The following is a 19,192-nucleotide window of genomic DNA, read 5'->3' as shown; positions in this document are numbered from 1 at the left end:
GAAGAAAGAAATGTGCAATATATTTTTCACTTCTGTTGCTTTACATAGTTCTGTTTGTAATTAGTTGGAAGTGCTGCAGAAATCTCTATTATGTTTTGCTTGAATGGAGGATAATGTAACTGCCTCTGAGGAAGCTGAGGAATGTTATAATGCTCTGCTGCCTCTGAGGCAGATTCTGTAGAAGTAGTTTCCTGCACATTGGAGTTATGACTCTGCTGTCTGTGAAGCAGCTACAGAATGTTATACAATAATGCTCTGCTTCCTCTGAGGTAGAGGCTAAGACAAAGTGGAAATGCATGACTGCTGCCTCTGAGGAAGCAGAGCATTATAACATTCTGCAACATATCTACAGGGGGAAAAAGAAAATTATTTTGCACCTTTTTTTTCCATAAAAAAGGTTTTTCTATTTGCCATAAGTAAGTCAGTAAGTCAGTGCTGCCTCCAGAACCATTCTGAGAAGTGATTATGCACATGACACTTTTAATCTTACTTCCTTGTTAGCTCACATCCCTAGTTTTATTAAAAGCAAAATTCATCAAATCATATCAATTAGAAGATGATTTTATTTCCTGTAAAACATCGTCTCTGTCCGTTTCTAAAATATCTTCTAATATTGCATTTCACAAACATACACCACCCCACCCCCTGATAAAACTCACAGATAAATATGTGACGCTGTGGAAGGAAGATGTGTTATGAATTCTGAATAATGTTGACTATTTGTGTGTGTAGTGATGTAAATATAAATCATTACATGTTCAGTCCTAATAGCAATAAATATAATCACTTAGTGAAAGTCTCTTACTCACCAGTGGCGTTTACCCAGAGTGCATCACTGTAGTGTGTGTAGTAGACTGGGTCTCCTCTGCCAGCTCTGCACCTGTACTGACCTCCATCAGAGTCATTAACTGAGCTGATGGTGTAGATGGAGGAGCTGGAGTTGATCTCAGGACTCTGTGTGTCTCTGTACCAGTAGAAGGTCCATCCAGCAGAGTGACCCAGTGTACAGTACAGAGTCACTGGGTTTCCTCTCAGTACAGATCCATTACGGTTTGATGTCAGCGTAGGTTGAGGTTTTACTGTCATAAAATAAATTTATTGGAAATTTCTCTTTTTTACACACTGCTCTCTGAGTCTCAGAAACACACTTTGCTGCCTTTAGTATTTTGAACATTCTGTTTATTACAGTCATTTACTAAGAGTGTAGACAGATAAGCAAGTGTTTTTGTCTTTTTTGGACTCTGTGCTCTGCCCCTGACACTGGTTTTTGATCTGTCTCTGGAAACTGTCCTCCTTGTGATTTCTCTGACATTGATCTGGACTTTGATTCTAAGGTTGATTCTCTCTGTTGTATTTGTGAATAAAACCTGCAAATGGATCCAGTTCACTCTGCAGACCCTTCATTACAGGGTTATTTACCTGATAAACACACACCCATCACTGGTATATGATGATATTTGTTCCTTTTACATTAAAAAAACAAATACATGCTTATATAATAACTTATATGAGAAAACATCAAAACTGTCTCCATCAGACAAAAAACCCTTAAAGCTTTCATCTACACTCCTGAAAATACGTTCTCCTGCTGTGAGCTATGGGTCTAAAAGGATGTGTAAACGTCAATAATCAATCCACCCCAGAGTCCAGACCTCAACATCACTGAATGTGTTTGGATTTATTTGGATCTTTGAGAAGCAGAGAATGTAAACAACATGTAAAACTGAACTTTGGAGGAGTGGAAAAATCAAGGCTCAACAATCTCCTAAAAAAACTAATCTCCTGAAGCTATAACAGAAGAAATTAATGGATTTAAATATTTATAATGTATTCATAAACTTTAATCTCTTAGAACAGAAATAATGTAAAAATGAAGTCACACTCACCTGATACAGTCAGTGTTAAAGTGGCGCTGGTGTGTGTGTATATTCGGTCTGAAGATCCTTTTCCTTTACAGGTATAAACACCTTTATGAGTCTGAGCAACAGAACTGATGACATATTCCTTCCTTTGAGAACTGGGGTGAGGACCGTTACTCTGATACCACTCATAATTCTGGTAATCTTCACTTTGTGTGTCACATGTCAGAGTGACTCTCTCTCCGATGAACACACTCTGAGCTGGTTGGACCTTCACTGTAGGCGTTGGTCTCTCTGTTCAAAGATCACAAATAATTCTGAAATGTTTATCAGAACAGAACAAAACATTTCATCTCCATTTCTTAACTATAATTTTTAAATGAATCTGAAAAAATCAACTGCCCTTTTATCTGTGAAAGAACTCCTTCACAAACAAACCAAACAACTGTCAAACACTTCAAAATGTGAAGATAATTTTTTTCATTCTCCTGTAAAGTTAACAGTTTGAAGATACAATCTTTATTTCTGACAGCAATGATATATATATATGATAATAATGATGCTATATATAATATAGATTTAATATATTTTGTATTTTAAAAGAACCCTCTATGCATAATTCTGAATTCAAGTTATTTGTAAGAAAAAATAAATTAATTAATTAAAAAAAAAAAACAGTAGTCATCAGAACACTCTGACTGTAATCATGATGAGATCACTGTAGTGTCTCTGGAAACTGTCCTCCTTGTGATTTCTCTGACATTGATCTGGACTTTGATTCTAAGGTTGTTTCTCTCTGTTGTATTTGTGAATAAAACCTGCAAATGGATCCAGTTCACTCTGTAGACCCTTCATTACAGGGTTATTTACCTGATAAACACACATCCATCACTGGTATATGATGATATTTGTTCCTTTTACATTTTTACACTCTCCAACAACCTGAACATTTCCTCTTATTTGTATCTTCCACTTTGTGGCAGTGGATAAACTCAGACTAAGCTTTACTTCAGTGGATCAGTGTATGCTTTGTTCATGAAGCAGCTGTAATGAGGCGAGCTGTGGTGCTGTGAAAAAGATTATAACATTTAAACAAACACTAGGTAAGTTTTTTGCTCCTGGGTCTCCCCCAGTGTAATTCAGTTTTATAGCACTGTATTGAAATCAATGGGGAAAATGCAGGAGGTGATTGGTTTTTCCTCCCTCTTCCAAAAGATACATAGTGCAGTTTCTGCAGTGCTGAACCCAATGTAGCTGTAACTGAGGCTCTTTTCTCCATATTATAAAATAGTAAAGCGTCACAATGATTTTGAAGCTATAATTTTAAAGTAAAATATTATGTTGCATTCCTTTAAATAATAAATGAAGAACTAACAGTGGTGTGAAAAGTGTTTGCCCCCTTCATGATTTCTTATTTCTAAAACCTTCATTTAAAATCTGCATTTTGTGTTTACTTGTGTTGTCTTTGACTAATATTTAAATTTGTTTGATGATCTGAAACATTGAAACATTGAGTGACAAACATGCAAAAAAATAAGGAATCATGAAGGGGGCAAACACATTTTTACACCACTGTATATAAACTCCTGGACCTGAGAAAACATCAAAACTGTCTCTTTCAGACAAACTACACTTAAAGCTTTCATCTACACTCCAGAAAAATCCATTCTCCTGCTGTGAGCTATGGGTCTAAAAGGATGTGTAAACGTCAATAATCAATCCACCCCAAAGTCCAGACCTCAACATCACTGAATGTGTTTGGATTTATTTGGATCTTTGAGAAGCAGAGAATGGAAACAACATGTAAAACTGAACTTTGGAGGAGTGGAAAAATCAAGGCTCAATAATAATCTCCTGAAAAAACTAATCTCCTGAAGCTATAACAGAAGAAAGTAATGGATTTAAATATTTATAATGTATTCATAAACTAATATCTCTTAGAACAGAAATAATGTAACAATAGAGTCACACTCACCTGATACAGTCAGTGTTAAAGGGGCGCTGGTGTGTGTGTATATTCGGTCTGAAGATCCTTTTCCTTTACAGGTATAAACACCTTTATGAGTCTGAGCCACAGAACTGATGACATATTCCTTCCTTTGAGAACTGGGGTGAGGACCATTACTCTGATACCACTCATAATTCTGGTAATCTCCACTTTGTGTGTCACATGTCAGAGTGACTCTCTCTCCGATGAACACACTCTGAGCTGGTTGGACCTTCACTGTAGGCTTTTGTCTCTCTGTTCAAAGATCACAAATAATTCTGAAATGTTTATCAGAACAGAACAAAACATTTCATCTCCATTTCTTAACTATAATTTTTAAATGAATCTGGAAAAATCAACTGCCCTTTTATCTGTGAAAGAACTCCTTCACAAACAAACCAAACAACTGTCAAACACTTCAAAATGTGAAGATAATTTTTTTTCATTCTCCTGTAAACTTAACAGTTTGAAGATACAATCTTTATTTCTGACAGCAATGATATATATATATATAATATATATATATATATATATATATATATATATATATATATATATATATATATATAATGATAATAATAATGCTATACATATAATATATAATATAGATATAATATATTTTGTATTTTAAAAGAACCCTCTATGCATAATTCTGAATTCAAGTTATTTGTAAGAAAAAATTAATTAATTAATTAAAAAAAAAAAACAGTAGTCATCAGAACACTCTGACTGTAATCATGATGAGATCACTGTAGTATCTCTGGAAACTGTCCTCCTTGTGATTTCTCTGACATTGATCTATATCTTTGATTCTAAGGTTGTTTCTCTCTGTTGTATTTGTGAATAAAACCTGCAAATGGATCCAGTTCACTCTGTAGACCCTTCATTACAGGGTTATTTACCTGATAAACACACATCCATCACTGGTATATGATGATATTTGTTCCTTTTACATTTTTACACTCTCCAACAACCTGAACATTTCCTCTTATTTGTATCTTCCACTTTGTGGCAGTGGATAAACTCAGACTAAGCTTTACTTCAGTGGATCAGTGTATGCTTTGTTCATGAAGCAGCTGTAATGAGGCGAGCTGTGGTGCTGTGAAAAAGATTATAACATTTAAACAAACACTAGGTAAGTTTTTTGCTCCTGGGTCTCCCCCCAGTGTAATTCATTTTTACAGCACTGTATTGAAATCAATGGGGAAAATGCAGGAGGTGATTGGTTTTTCCTCCCTCTTCCAAAAGATACATAGTGCAGTTTCTGCAGTGCTGAACCCAATGTAGCTGTAACTGAGGCTCTTTTCTCCATATTATAAAACAGTAAAGCGTCACAATGATTTTGAAGCTATAATTTTAAAGTAAAATATTATGTTGCATTCCTTTAAATAATAAATGAAGAACTAACAGTGGTGTGAAAAGTGTTTGCCCCCTTCATGATTTCTTATTTCTAAAACCTTTATTTAAAATCTGCATTTTGTGTTTACTTGTGTTGTCTTTGACTAATATTTAAATTTGTTTGATGATCTGAAACATTAAAGAGTGACAAACATGCAAAAAAAATAAGAAATCATGAAGGGGGCAAACACATTTTTACACCACTGTATATAAACTCCTGGACCTGAGAAAACATCAAAACTGTCTCTTTCAGACAAACTACACTTAAAGCTTTCATCTACACTCCAGAAAAATCCATTCTCCTGCTGTGAGCTATGGGTCTAAAAGAATGTGTAAATGTCAATAATCAATCCACCCCAAAGTCCAGACCTCAACATCACTGAATGTGTTTGGATTTATTTGGATCTTTGAGAAGCAGAGAATGGAAACAACATGTAAAACTGAACTTTGGAGGAGTGGAAAAATCAAGGCTCAATAATCTCCTGAAAAAACTAATCTCCTGAAGCTATAACAGAAGAAAGTAATGAATTTAAATATTTATAATGTATTCATAAACTAATATCTCTTAGAACAGAAATAATGTAACAATAGAGTCACACTCACCTGATACAGTCAGTGTTAAAGGGGCGCTGGTGTGTGTGTACATTCGGTCTGAAGATCCTTTTCCTTTACAGGTATAATCACCTTTATGAGTCTGAGCCACAGAACTGATGACATATTCCTTCCTTTGAGAACTGGGGTGAGGACCGTTACTCTGATACCACTCATAATTCTGGTAATCTCCACTTTGTGTGTCACATGTCAGAGTGACTCTCTCTCCGATGAACACACTCTGAGCTGGTTGGACCTTCACTGTAGGCCTTGGTCTCTCTGTCCAAAGATCACAAATAATTCTGAAATGTTTATCAGAACAGAACAAAACATTTCATCTCCATTTCTTAACTATAATTTTTAAATGAATCTGGAAAAATCAACTGCTCTTTTTTCTGTGAAAGAACTCCTTCACAAACAAACCAAACAACTGTCAAACACTTCAAAATGTGAAGATAATTTTTTTCATTCTCCTGTAAAGTTAACAGTTTGAAGATACAATCTTTATTTCTGACAGCAATGATATATATTTATGATAATAATGATGCTATATATAATATAGATTTAATATATTTTGTATTTTAAAAGAACCCTCTATGCATAATTCTGAATTCAAGTTATTTGTAAGAAAAAATAAATAAATTAATTAAAAAAAAAAAACAGTAGTCATCAGAACACTCTGACTGTAATCATGATGAGATCACTGTAGTGTCTCTGGAAACTGTCCTCCTTGTGATTTCTCTGACATTGATCTGGACTTTGATTCTAAGGTTGTTTCTCTCTGTTGTATTTGTGAATAAAACCTGCAAATGGATCCAGTTCACTCTGTAGACCCTTCATTACAGGGTTATTTACCTGATAAACACACATCCATCACTGGTATATGATGATATTTGTTCCTTTTACATTTTTACACTCTCCAACAACCTGAACATTTCCTCTTATTTGTATCTTCCACTTTGTGGCAGTGGATAAACTCAGACTAAGCTTTACTTCAGTGGATCAGGGTATGCTTTGTTCATGAAGCAGCTGTAATGAGGCGAGCTGTGGTGCTGTGAAAAAGATTATAACATTTAAACAAACACTAGGTAAGTTTTTTGCTCCTGGGTCTCCCCCAGTGTAATTCAGTTTTACAGCACTGTATTGAAATCAATGGGGAAAATGCAGGAGGTGATTGGTTTTTCCTCCCTCTTCCAAAAGATACATAGTGCAGTTTCTGCAGTGCTGAACCCAATGTAGCTGTAACTGAGGCTCTTTTCTCCATATTATAAAATAGTAAAGCGTCACAATGATTTTGAAGCTATAATTTTAAAGTAAAATATTATGTTGCATTCCTTTAAATAATAAATGAAGAACTAACAGTGGTGTGAAAAGTGTTTGCCCCCTTCATGATTTCTTATTTCTAAAACCTTCATTTAAAATCTGCATTTTGTGTTTACTTGTGTTGTCTTTGACTAATATTTAAATTTGTTTGATGATCTGAAACATTGAAACATTGAGTGACAAACATGCAAAAAAATAAGGAATCATGAAGGGGGCAAACACATTTTTACACCACTGTATATAAACTCCTGGACCTGAGAAAACATCAAAACTGTCTCTTTCAGACAAACTACACTTAAAGCTTTCATCTACACTCCAGAAAAATCCATTCTCCTGCTGTGAGCTATGGGTCTAAAAGGATGTGTAAACGTCAATAATCAATCCACCCCAAAGTCCAGACCTCAACATCACTGAATGTGTTTGGATTTATTTGGATCTTTGAGAAGCAGAGAATGGAAACAACATGTAAAACTGAACTTTGGAGGAGTGGAAAAATCAAGGCTCAATAATAATCTCCTGAAAAAACTAATCTCCTGAAGCTATAACAGAAGAAAGTAATGGATTTAAATATTTATAATGTATTCATAAACTAATGTCTCTTAGAACAGGAATAATGTAACAATGGAGTCACACTCACCTGATACAGTCAGTGTTAAAGGGGCGCTGGTGTGTGTGTATATTCGGTCTGAAGATCCTTTTCCTTTACAGGTATAATCACCTTTATTAGTCTGAGCAACAGAACTGATGACATATTCCTTCCATTGAGAACTGGGGTGAGGACTGTTACTCTGATACCACTCATAATTCTTGTAAACTCCACTTTGTGTGTCACATGTCAGAGTGACTCTCTCTCCGATGAACACACTCTGAGCTGGTTGGACCTTCACTGTAGGCCTTGGTCTCTCTGTCCAAAGATCACAAATAATTCTGAAATGTTTATCAGAACAGAACAAAACATTTCATCTTCATTTCTTTTATTATTATTATTATTTTTAAACAAATCTGGAAAAATCAACTGCCCTGATTTTTTGTGAAAGAAACTCTTCTCAAACGAACCAAACCATAGTCAAACATTAGAAAGCATTAGAAAGAAAAAGTGTTGTGTGAATTCTCTGCACATTTTTGAGCGGGTTTCTCCTGCAGTTTTTAAATCTCTTTTTCTGTTTCTGATCGTGGCTCCTTTATTCTCGCTGGGATTTTTGGATCGCGGCTTGTACTTCTTTACCTTGAGTTTTTGTCTTTTTGGACTTTTTTTAGAGTTGAGTAGTGTAAGAAATTACAGCATGGACCCAAATGTGACTGGCTTACCTTGCTGCAACCAACAATATTAATATCATAATAAATGTTCCAAACCAGTGTGTCTTCTTAGAGATAGGGTGACCATTTGACTTATTTGGCATATATCAATATCAAAGTAATTTTATTACTGAGTAATCAACAACCATCACAGACAAAGGGAACTAGTCTAAACATAAAGGTGGCACAACTCAATTTAGAGTAGAGTTAGAACTTGAGTGGTATTTGCACATAGACTTTATTCAGACACAACTGACATCACATCCTTCAGGAGGAGCTTAGGGGAAGGCGTTATTGTGCTGTTTTTCTACTACTCAATGTTCAGTCCAGCTCTGCTGAATCCACTGTACATCATTGTATCTTGCAACTGTTTGCTGTAATAAAGGTTTTCCATTTTTCATCAATTTTGAGAGACGTCCCATTTCCCTACAGTAGACTTCAGGTAAACCTCTAAAATGATCAGTTTAAAGAGCTGAATCACTACTAATAGAAGAAGATTAAAAGATTTCCTTCACCCTCACTTCTAGTTCTAGTTTATTTACATGTTTCTAATGCTCATCTAGTCTGATTATTCTTTTCCTCCATTTCTCCATCAGCTGCAGAGATTTAACTGAATAATGGGAGATTCATGTTTAAACATGTGTCTCACAGCATTTATAAACTGTAAAATGCAGCATGAAACGCTTCATTACACTCTGTCTACAGAAGAAAAAACAATGAAGAATGTGTTGAGAAAATCTTAAGGAAATAATGAAGACTATATTTGAAAACTTTTTTTTATTGCATTTAACTACTAACTACTTTTATCCAAAGATCATTTGTTAGTTTTTTCTTAGGAAAGAGTTTGTGAATCTGGCAACTGATCTCAGAGATGGCTCCATAAAATCCTGAATAAAACTAATCTCCTGTAGCTACAATAGTGGTAATGCTTATTTGGCCTGAAAGTCCTCCTTCACAGGAATATGCACCTCCATGATTCCTGTCAACTGTAGAGATTTGGTAAACCTTTGAGTGTTTAGACTGCAGTGTGTCACCCTTAAACCAATAATGTATCCAGGAATATCCAGTTTGTATTTCACACGTCAGAGTGATGCTGTCTCTGATGAAAACACTCTGATCTGGCTGGATCTTCACTGTAGGCGTTGGTTTCTCTGTTCAAAGACCACAAATGCTTTTATATGTTTATCATAACAGAACAAAACCATGTATCTCCATTTCTGATGTTTCTCTAGTTCTCTCTGACTCTGGAAACACCAGCTGCACTTTTATTCTGGGACAGTTTTCTTCACAAAGGAACCAATAAATGCTCAAACTCTTCTTAAAATATAAAAATAACCTTTTCTTACTCCTGTAAACTTAGCTTTGGAGAAAAAAGTTTCCTTCTGAGAGCAATGACATACTTTAAATATTAAAATAAAAACACCCACAATTTTCTAAACTCATGTTATTTGTAAATTAGGAAAAAGAAGTCATCACATAACTCTGACTGTAATTGAATGGTATCACTGTAGAACACAGAATAATAATCTCCCTGAGCGCTGCACACTGGAACTCTGTTCCTCCTGGAGTACACACTGCTGCACTGACTGTGTTGTTGTGTCTATCTTCAGGAATCAGAGGAGGGTGTAAATACTGAGAGTCTTTCCTCCAGAAAATCTCCATCCAGACTGTGGCAGCTCACAGCTCAGAGTAACTGTGTGTCACATCCTGGCCCTGTCCTGTTTGTTGTTCCACCATGTGCTTACTTAGCACATGGCTCTCTGTTATTGTTTTGTTCCTGTCTCCACCCTAGTCCTGCCTCTGACTCATTATTGTCTACAGGTGTTCCTCGTTTGTCTTGTCCTGATATTCCCCTGTGGTTTGAGTGCTCCTTGGTCTGGTGTTGTGTGCATAGATGTGTGTTACTCTGTCCACATTTTCCACTTTGTGGCTGTGGATAAACCTAGATCAGTGGTTCCCAAACTTTTGCTGCATTGCCCCTTTTATAAATGAGAATATTTTCGAGCACACACCCACACTCCAACACACACACACACACACACACACACACACACACACACACACACACACACATCTAATGCTTGCAGACTCCACTGTAATTTAGTTTAAACTCTGAAATTCATACGATACGATACACTTTACTCTCAGATTCCTCTGAGGTTTGTCTTACATCACAGTGGCTCCAATAACAAAGAAGGGGCCGGGAGTGAGAGCCATTTCACAAACATCTACAAACATCTTACAACATGTTTTACAACAACACTGGACAATACACTTAAAACCACACCAGAGATTGCCTTCATACAAAACCATGTTACTACATATGAGCAAATCTATATAGATCACCCTTTTATTAAGTTTCCCACTCACTGAGGTATAAACCAGCTCCTAAACCTGTTCAGTCTTGACTTCGGGATTCTAAAGCATCTATTTAAAGGCAAAATGTTACAAAACAACTTCTGTTTACAAACCTGCATCTCTTTAATGAACAAAACAAAATAAAGTCTGAAATCACATTTACAGTGGAATTATTACAAGTGACGTGCATTACTCCTCTCATACACTTGCCTTGCTGCACCCCCTTTCAAACACCTCTGTGCTCCCCCTAAAGGGCACCCCCCCCACACACACACACACAAACTTTGGGAATCAGTGTATGTTTTGCTCCTGAAGCAGCTGTAATGAGATGAACTGTGGTGCTGTGAAAAAGTCAGACATGTGCTTAAAGAAGAGGAGAGTCAAATAATTAAATATTTAAATAATAAAAAAGAAGAAATCTAAAAATGTTCAGGACCTGATAAACCACCAAACTGGTCTCTATCAGAAAAACAACACTTAGAGAAACACAATGTAAGATTTGGGTTTTTGCTGCTGGGCCGCCCCCTAGTGTAGTTTATTTTTACAGCACTTTACAGAGATCAGAGGGGGAGTGGTTTTCTACCCTCCTCCAAAATGTACATAGTGCAGATTCTGCAGTGCTGAACCCAGAGTAGCAATCACAGAGGCTCCTAAAAGACTAATCCCCTGATGCTATAATACAGGCAAAGAATCGATTTATATATTTATAATGTACTTCTAGATTAATAAATCATACTATAAACTGTAATAAAGACATCACTCACACTTGGTACAGTTAGACCTAACTAGAGTGTGTGTGTGTGTGTGTGTGTGTGTGTGTGTGTGTGTGTGTGTGTGTTACAGTTATAAACACCTGCATGATACAGATTAACTTCAGAGATTTGTTCTCCTTCCACTGTGGAGATTCACTGAGGAGGATGTCGTCCTTATACCACACTCAGTTCTGAACTCAAGTTTTTAGTAAAATAGAAATCAGTAGCAGTCAATACATACCTCTGACTGTAACCTGGACGGTGTCACTGTAGTAATAAGGACTGTCACCTGGCCGGCCCACTGCACACTGGAACTTTTTTTCTCCTGGAGTAGACACTGTTACACTGACTCTGTTGCTGCGTCTATTTTCATGATTCAGAAGATGTTGTAAATTCTGAGAGATTGTATACCAGTAAAACTCCCATCCAGTGTAATCTGGCGGCTCACAGCTCAGAGTAACTTTGTCTCCAGTAAAGACTGGGTCCTGAGGCTGCACTTTCAGTTTGGGTTTATATTCTGTTGATATGAAATGGTGAATTACAATGTACAGTTTTCTTCAACATTTGTCCCCTGATCAAATGACATTGTTAAACATTATATCATTTCCTCTTCATGGACTGAATTTCTCTATATTTTAGTGGAAAGTAACTAGTTATTTGTTAGATGTAAAACATTGTACATGTGTTTGTTTTAACATAAATATAGCAACATGAGATATTTAGTTTTTCTCTGTAGTGTGTTCCATATTTTCAACAAAACAGCTCATTTTTCTCCTCCAGTATACAACCATTTTAATAATTATAATTAATTACATATTTTTACTTATTTCACAAAAGACACAAACTGAATCATGTATTATTAAATAATTAATTCATTAATTGATTCATTTGTTCATTCATTGTTTGTAACCACAATCCTAAACTGTGCAGGGTGTGTTCCCACCTTGCACCAAATCCATCACAGGGCAACACACACTCACACACTCACACCTATGGACACTTCTGCACAACCACTCCATTTAACAACATGTGTTTCTGGACTGTGGGAGGAAAGCAGAGCACCTGGAGGAAGCCCACACAGACACAGGGAGAATACACCAAACACTTCATAGACAGTGACCTGAGGTGAGGCTCAAAAACACAACCCCAAGCCTGTACTAATCAAGTGATGATTTTACTCTGGTTTTGTCTGGGATACATTTAATTCATTATTAATAAAAATGTATTAACAGAATGATCAGTTTTAAAGGAGTCAGTTTCAAAGGATGACAGTTTCTCTGTTCAAAGTTCACAAGTACCTTTGTAATGTATATCGTCACAGGAACAAAACCTTCTGTACAGAAGTCGACACAGCTGCTTTTTGCCCTGCATCACATTTTATCACACTGTTACTATTTATTATTTGTATTTATTTAACAAAGCAGAAGGATTTAAACTATATATTATAGCAGCTCTGGCTTGGGGTCTCACAGGAGAGCTCCCAGCAGGCACTGCAGCCTCCCCTGGTTCGTAGATTTAAGGCAGAGGTGATTGCTCTAAGACTGCAAGGGAAGCTCAGCTTCCCCTAAAACGTCAAAAAATAAGTGATCAAATATATACTGTTGTGTGTACATGTCATAGTACATAAATATGCACTACAACACACTACAACAAAGTTTTGTTCAGAATCAGCTTCTTATCACTGGTAAAGACACGGCTTTCCTCTAAATTATTCCCGCAGCTTCACAGTGATTTAAACACTCTGGACGCTGAGCGTCCACAGAGTTCAATGGAGAAGCAGCGAAGTGCAGCGAAACGAGACGAGTCATTGGATAAATGCTGGGCTTTGTCCCGCCCATCGGACGCTCAGCGTCTCTGGGGGTCTATGGGGCAGTGGGCTGGTCTCGGCTGGCCCGGACGCTCAGCTTCTGCATGATGATTGGATGATCTGTCTGAGGCTGAATCCCTTTTTGATTGACAGCAAAATGAGCGAATCAGTGATACTTTGGTGTAAAGATCCGTGGGAGCATTAAATTTTCATTCTGTTCTGAGTTGAACCGGAGACTTTCTTAATCCTCTTAGCGGCATTTTCTTTGTTAAAAACGACTAGCGACAAATCAAACTTCTATTTCTGGTGGGTTTTTTGTAGCTGCTTGTGTTTGGAGACTGACTTCTATCACTCTTTCTGACTTCTATCGCAGTTTCTGTCCAGTGGGTGCTGCTGAGCCCCTCCACCGTCACAAAGCACTCACAGGCGGACACACTTCACATGGGCCAAGGCCGTTTAAGCAGCCTAGCTCTGCTGGCCATTGAGAGGACACTAGTCAAGTCCCCGGAAAAGACGCCTTGTTGGTACGACAGGGTCATAGATCATTTTCTTGAAAAAGAACGGAGGGCAGAATTTATGTATAAATACACAGAGACATTTTATGATGTAGGCCGAAATTGAGCTTCCCCTCCTTGAAAGACCAGCATCCGCCACTAATTTTGGGGTTTATGATGCAGTTGGTGGTTGTTCATTTCAGGGAGGGTTTTCTCTTATGTTTCTGTGTGTTTGGGCGTGGTGTGTAGTGAGACGTGTTGTTGTTTGGGGGCTCACTGTCAGAATGAAGTGTGGTGGTTGTGATGCCCCTGAATCTGGCTACAGACCAAGTCTAGGCCAAACACAGTCTGTTTACTTGTGCCATTTTGCACATTTTGTTCTTTTAAGGCACTTAGTAAAACTTTGCTTGTTACAGCACGGCTGTGTCTCAATATCCTCCCAGTGTCTGCCAAAATATAAACACAAACATTAAAAAATAGATGTCCATAAATGTGGAAAATGTGCACTAAAATGTAAGTTATATTTCTTTAGTGGGTTTAGCAGAGGGTCTCCAAACTGCTGCATACAACTGTAAACAGTCACCGCGGCTATTAGTAATTTGTAATAATTAGTAATAAACATGACTAATTACTAATAATGTAATTATAATGTCACTCTACCGTCCTAAAAGCATGAAAGTTTCTATGACTCTGAATGTCTCTGTGTTCTGTTTCTGTTCAGTCAGTCTGCACTTCAAAAGCTCTCCCTAAAAAAACCCTGAAATTTCATCATCATCATCATTTTCTTCTCCGCTTCTCCATTTCAGGGTCGCGGTGACCCTGAAATTTGATTTCTGATTTTTCTGCACTGTCAGTGTTAGGATTAGGTTCAAATACAGCCACAATTCACACTCCTCTCATAGAAAATGTACATGTTGTAACTGGTGTGGAAGTCTTCTTTTTGTTTATTTCACCACTTAATTTCTCATTTCTCCTATTTCTTTTCCCTCCATTCATCCACAGCAGAAACATGTTTCACACCAGCAGTTACAGCTAAAGCAACATTTTCCAACTGATTATATTTATCAGCTGAATCTTTCAGATGTAAGAATGGAGAGAGGTTCACCACTCTGTAAAAGACTGCACAGACAAATAGTGACATAATTCCAGAATAAAGTTTCTCAGAATAAAACAGTAAAGAACTTGGTGACATCATCATCTTCAGTACATAAGTATCTTGAGTACGAGTGTCTTGAGTCTGAAAACTAAAATGGAATGGCCATGATCTTTGAGCCCTCAGATGGCACTGTATTAATAGAAGACATGATACTGCAGCAGAAATCACTGCAGGAAATCAGGAACACTCCCCAAAACCACACACACTGCATCCACAAATACAAGTTAAAATTCTACCATAAAGAACAGAAACAATATAAAAACAAGATCCAGAAGCGCAGCTGCCTTCTCAGCCCAAGAGCAGTTAAATTGCAGCATGTTGGAGGCAACAAATGGAGGCAAATTTGAACACTTTCCTGTGGTTAAACAAATAAAAATTAATTCCTTTTGGAAATCATGGAACCTTCCAGACTGAATAGGAGAAGGGTAATCTGGCTTGTGTTCAGCACAGTTTCAATAAAAATACATAATCAGTTAAAATGTATCTTTTTTAATTTTATAGAACAATATAAGTTCACAGTTCCAACATTTGTCTTCCAGTTATGTTATTTCTAAATGAAAACAGGGTTTAAATCATTTGCAACATTTTACATGTTAAACCTACAGTAGGTGAACACACTCCTACACAACTACTCTGATTTATTGTTGTTTTCCAGCCCTGAGCACTGAGTCCTAATCTGCTGTGTGGAGGTCAGTAGTGTCACCAACTATGAGTCACCAACAACACAATCATAAACAAGAGGGAATCTGAACTTTTCTACTTTTCAAGTGGGAAAATTCCATTTGAAAACCTGAGGCCACAGTCCCAACCTCAGAGTAGTTAAAGCTGTTCAGTGACTACTCTTTTATCCCATTTCAACACGGCGTGTCCACTGATGCAGAACTAATAAAATAGGTTTTTGATTCAAAGTTGAAGACAAAGTTAAGATGTTTGCAACATTTCTGACCAAACACCAGCCAAATCACCACAGCTTTCTTACATTTTAATAATAAATTTAGCCAAAGCCCAAATAACTCAATATCTAGGTTCAAATTTTATTCAGACAGCAGTCAAATCAGTGATAACTGAGTGGAAGTGTGCAATTTCCCATCTTCAGACTGTTGCATAAATCCATTTTTTTGCAGGAAGCTTGAATATTATGAGCTCTCAGCGTAAGTGTAATAATGATTCTCTTTGATGAATTTTTATAAGATTTTTCTTGCAGTTTTACACATCAGCTACATTCCATTAGCAGGATTTATACCTGAATTTATCATAATTTCTGATCACCGTGCAACAATAACACCACTCCAGGTTTCTATTTCTAACAATTTTAACATGTGACTAAGCAGATTTTATAAAGCTTTTGTTGAAAAACAAACCACAGAGCTGGCTATTATACATTTACACAACAAATCTATTGATTTTAATTGATACTTAATAATGTTAAAGTAGTCTTAATAAAGAAATGAATTTAGGGTTCATCTTGTTTCATATGTTCTTGCATGAACTCTCACATTTATAGCACTGCTGGAGCTTATACTGAAGCTGAGTTACAGTCAGTCTGGGTGGTGTTAACACACTTGCTGGTTGTTTGGTCTTAGAATCCAAGCTTGTTCACATTGTAGGCCACAGTCCCTCAAAACTCTACTTCAACTCTGGGAACAGATTTTGTAACTAAATATTCATGGAAGAGAAAATAAACCTTCTGAACACAGTCCAAATGTCTGTGTCCTCACATGGCCATTTAAATACGCAGAATACTCTGTAATACTCTGTGTATGTGAATGATAATGAGAGAGTTCAGTAGATGCATGTAATGATTCACCTTGAGTTTGTCCACGGTGGAAGAGCACAACCAGCACTGCAGCAGAGAGAGAAACAGAGGACATGACGTATTAGTGTGAAACATCAGCAGGTAACACACACAGAATGAAGAAATCTGAAAGAGCTGGAGCTCTTTTTATAAAGTAAAATATTCAGAATCACATGATCACAGATTAAGATTCATGCTCCGTTACTCTTTCAGTGTCAGAAGTCAATCACTGAAAGTGAATCACTGAATTACTAAAAAGATTTCTTTCCACTGAGTTTTTTTCACTCATTGTGTGTTATTGTTGTGGATATGCAAAGATGGGGAATCGAGTTTGAGACTCTGACTCGAGTCGCATTTAAGTCCCTCAAACTGTGACTTAAGACTCAACTTGGACTCGTGAACTATCTTTGTGTAATGTTATTTATTATTATATCATTAGTTTCAGATATCAGCACTAGTGATGTTCGTTACCACCAATTACCTTTCTGATCAGATACTGAGTAAAATTCAGGCTGGTATCAGCAATACTGATCCAATCCGATACTCTGGGCAAATACACCTAATGTGTCCAGTAAATTTAAAAAAAAGTAGTGTATTTCAAATCATAGCTTCATAAAGAATACAAAACATCAGGGTCGTTTATTTATTTTAAACTCTGAAGTATATTGAGGTAGTGGCTCATTATATTGAGTGTAGCTGCTCTTGGGGAATCACCTTCAAACGATACAAAATCACATGGTGAAAACAAGTGATGGGGTGATTCTGCACTGAATGCTTAATCTTATTTAGATTTAACTATGTATGTAGTCTCTCCAAATAGCCTACAATAAGAGGATACAAACACTTGCTGTTTTGTAATGCTGTGTGACTCAAATCTAAATTGCCAGTAAAATATTTAATTAATTAAATAAATGGCACAATAATTGCACAGATTTGTCAATACAAATCGATTCCCGCTCCGGGTGACTGTTTGTGAGGAGTTGGTGTGTTCTCCCCGTGTCCACGTGGGTTTCCTCCGGGTGCTCCGGTTTCCTCCCACAGTCCAAAAACACACATTGCAGGTGGATTGGCGGCTCAAAAGTGTCCATAGGTTTGAGTGTGTGTGTGTCTGTGTTGCCCTGGCGCCCCCTCCAGTGTGTATCCCTGCCTTGCGCGACCGCGACCCTAAATTGGATAAGCAGTTACAGATAATGAATTAATTTTCTCCCTCTGGATAGTACCTGCCTGCAGCACCGAAGGACTCCACCAGAGACGTCTCGCATTCTGTTTTTGTGGTTTAACCTGAGGTGTTTCACAAGGCTGGTTGTGTTGCCACAACATCACAAACCACATCTTGTCTGTGCAGCTCCGCTTACATTCTGTCTGTGTCTACAGACTGAGTGACTGAGCCGTGTGCCGCTGCATTTACTCATTACGCACTTACCCAGGCGGAAGAAAAATAAGTTCCCACCAACCGCGTATCATTTAGACAAGATCTCAATCGTTTTTGAGAATCGATTGTAGAGCAAATGTCTGGTATCAGAGGTATTGATATTTCAGTGTGGATCTGCACATCACTAATCATCTCTGACAAAAGCAGCGACTAGTTCATCCGCTGTAGCTAAACTATTGTCGTTAAAATACAATTATTTATTGATAATTATTGGTTAATTTTTGCTGGGTTCTTATTTATATTATTAGCCTATAGGCTGCATATTAATGTGTAATTATCTTATTAATTCAGATTTTTTTAAATGTGATCTCTGCAGCAAAATACAACCTGTCGAATAACAAGGTACAATATTGTTATTCTTGCTTGGTTTTTATTAAAAATAAACACCCCGTTTAATAAGAAAATAATGTCCACTCGCAGTGACGTAGCCCAAACTGGTTCAAAGCCCCCTCAGCTAAATGCAAGGCAGGAATACACCCTGGAGGGGGCGCCAGTCCTTCACAGGGCAACACAGACATTCACTCACACCTACAGACACTTTTGAGTTGCCAATCCACCTACCAACATGTGTTTTTGGACACGGGGAGAACACACCAACTCCTCACAGTCAGTCACCCGGAGCGGAAATCAAACCCACAACCTCCAGGCCCCTGGAGCTGTGTGACTGCGACACTACCTGCTGCACCACCGTGCCGCCTTTTCCTCAAGCAGAAAAACATTAGGCATTAGATGCTTAATTATGCTAAACACAAACAGAAAATAATAGTTAAAATATATAAAAATACAGTTAAATATACTTTTAAAAGTGATCTGATCAGTTTTGATACTGTAGTGTGTGCTAAAAACGACAGTACAGTACAAGATTTAAAATCAAGAAATAGCAATGCTGTGGTCTGGAACAATGGCATTCATGGCATTCATTTGGACTCGGGATGAGAGACTTG

General features: G+C 37.2%; 1 protein-coding gene across 1 annotated transcript in view; it reads right to left on the bottom strand.

Moving 5' to 3' along the window:
• The window catches only part of LOC136666296 (carcinoembryonic antigen-related cell adhesion molecule 5-like), a 36,461-nt gene extending 29,752 nt beyond the window's left edge, over positions 1–6,709 (bottom strand). The window contains exons 1-5 of the mRNA XM_066644393.1: positions 6,691–6,709; positions 5,848–6,114; positions 3,835–4,101; positions 1,887–2,153; positions 810–1,079 (exon numbers count right to left, since the gene is read on the bottom strand). Coding sequence (XP_066500490.1) covers positions 810–1,079; positions 1,887–2,153; positions 3,835–4,101; positions 5,848–6,114; positions 6,691–6,709 — 1,090 coding nt within the window. The remainder of the gene's footprint in view (positions 1–809; positions 1,080–1,886; positions 2,154–3,834; positions 4,102–5,847; positions 6,115–6,690) is intronic.
• Between the last annotated feature and the right edge of the window lie 12,483 nt (positions 6,710–19,192).

The sequence above is a fragment of the Hoplias malabaricus genome, chromosome 14, assembly GCF_029633855.1.
Source record: "Hoplias malabaricus isolate fHopMal1 chromosome 14, fHopMal1.hap1, whole genome shotgun sequence".
In the NCBI taxonomy this organism is placed as follows: domain Eukaryota; kingdom Metazoa; phylum Chordata; class Actinopteri; order Characiformes; family Erythrinidae; genus Hoplias; species Hoplias malabaricus.
Note: the sequence above shows the minus strand (reverse complement) of the source record. Positions and strands in the feature narration are given on the sequence as shown.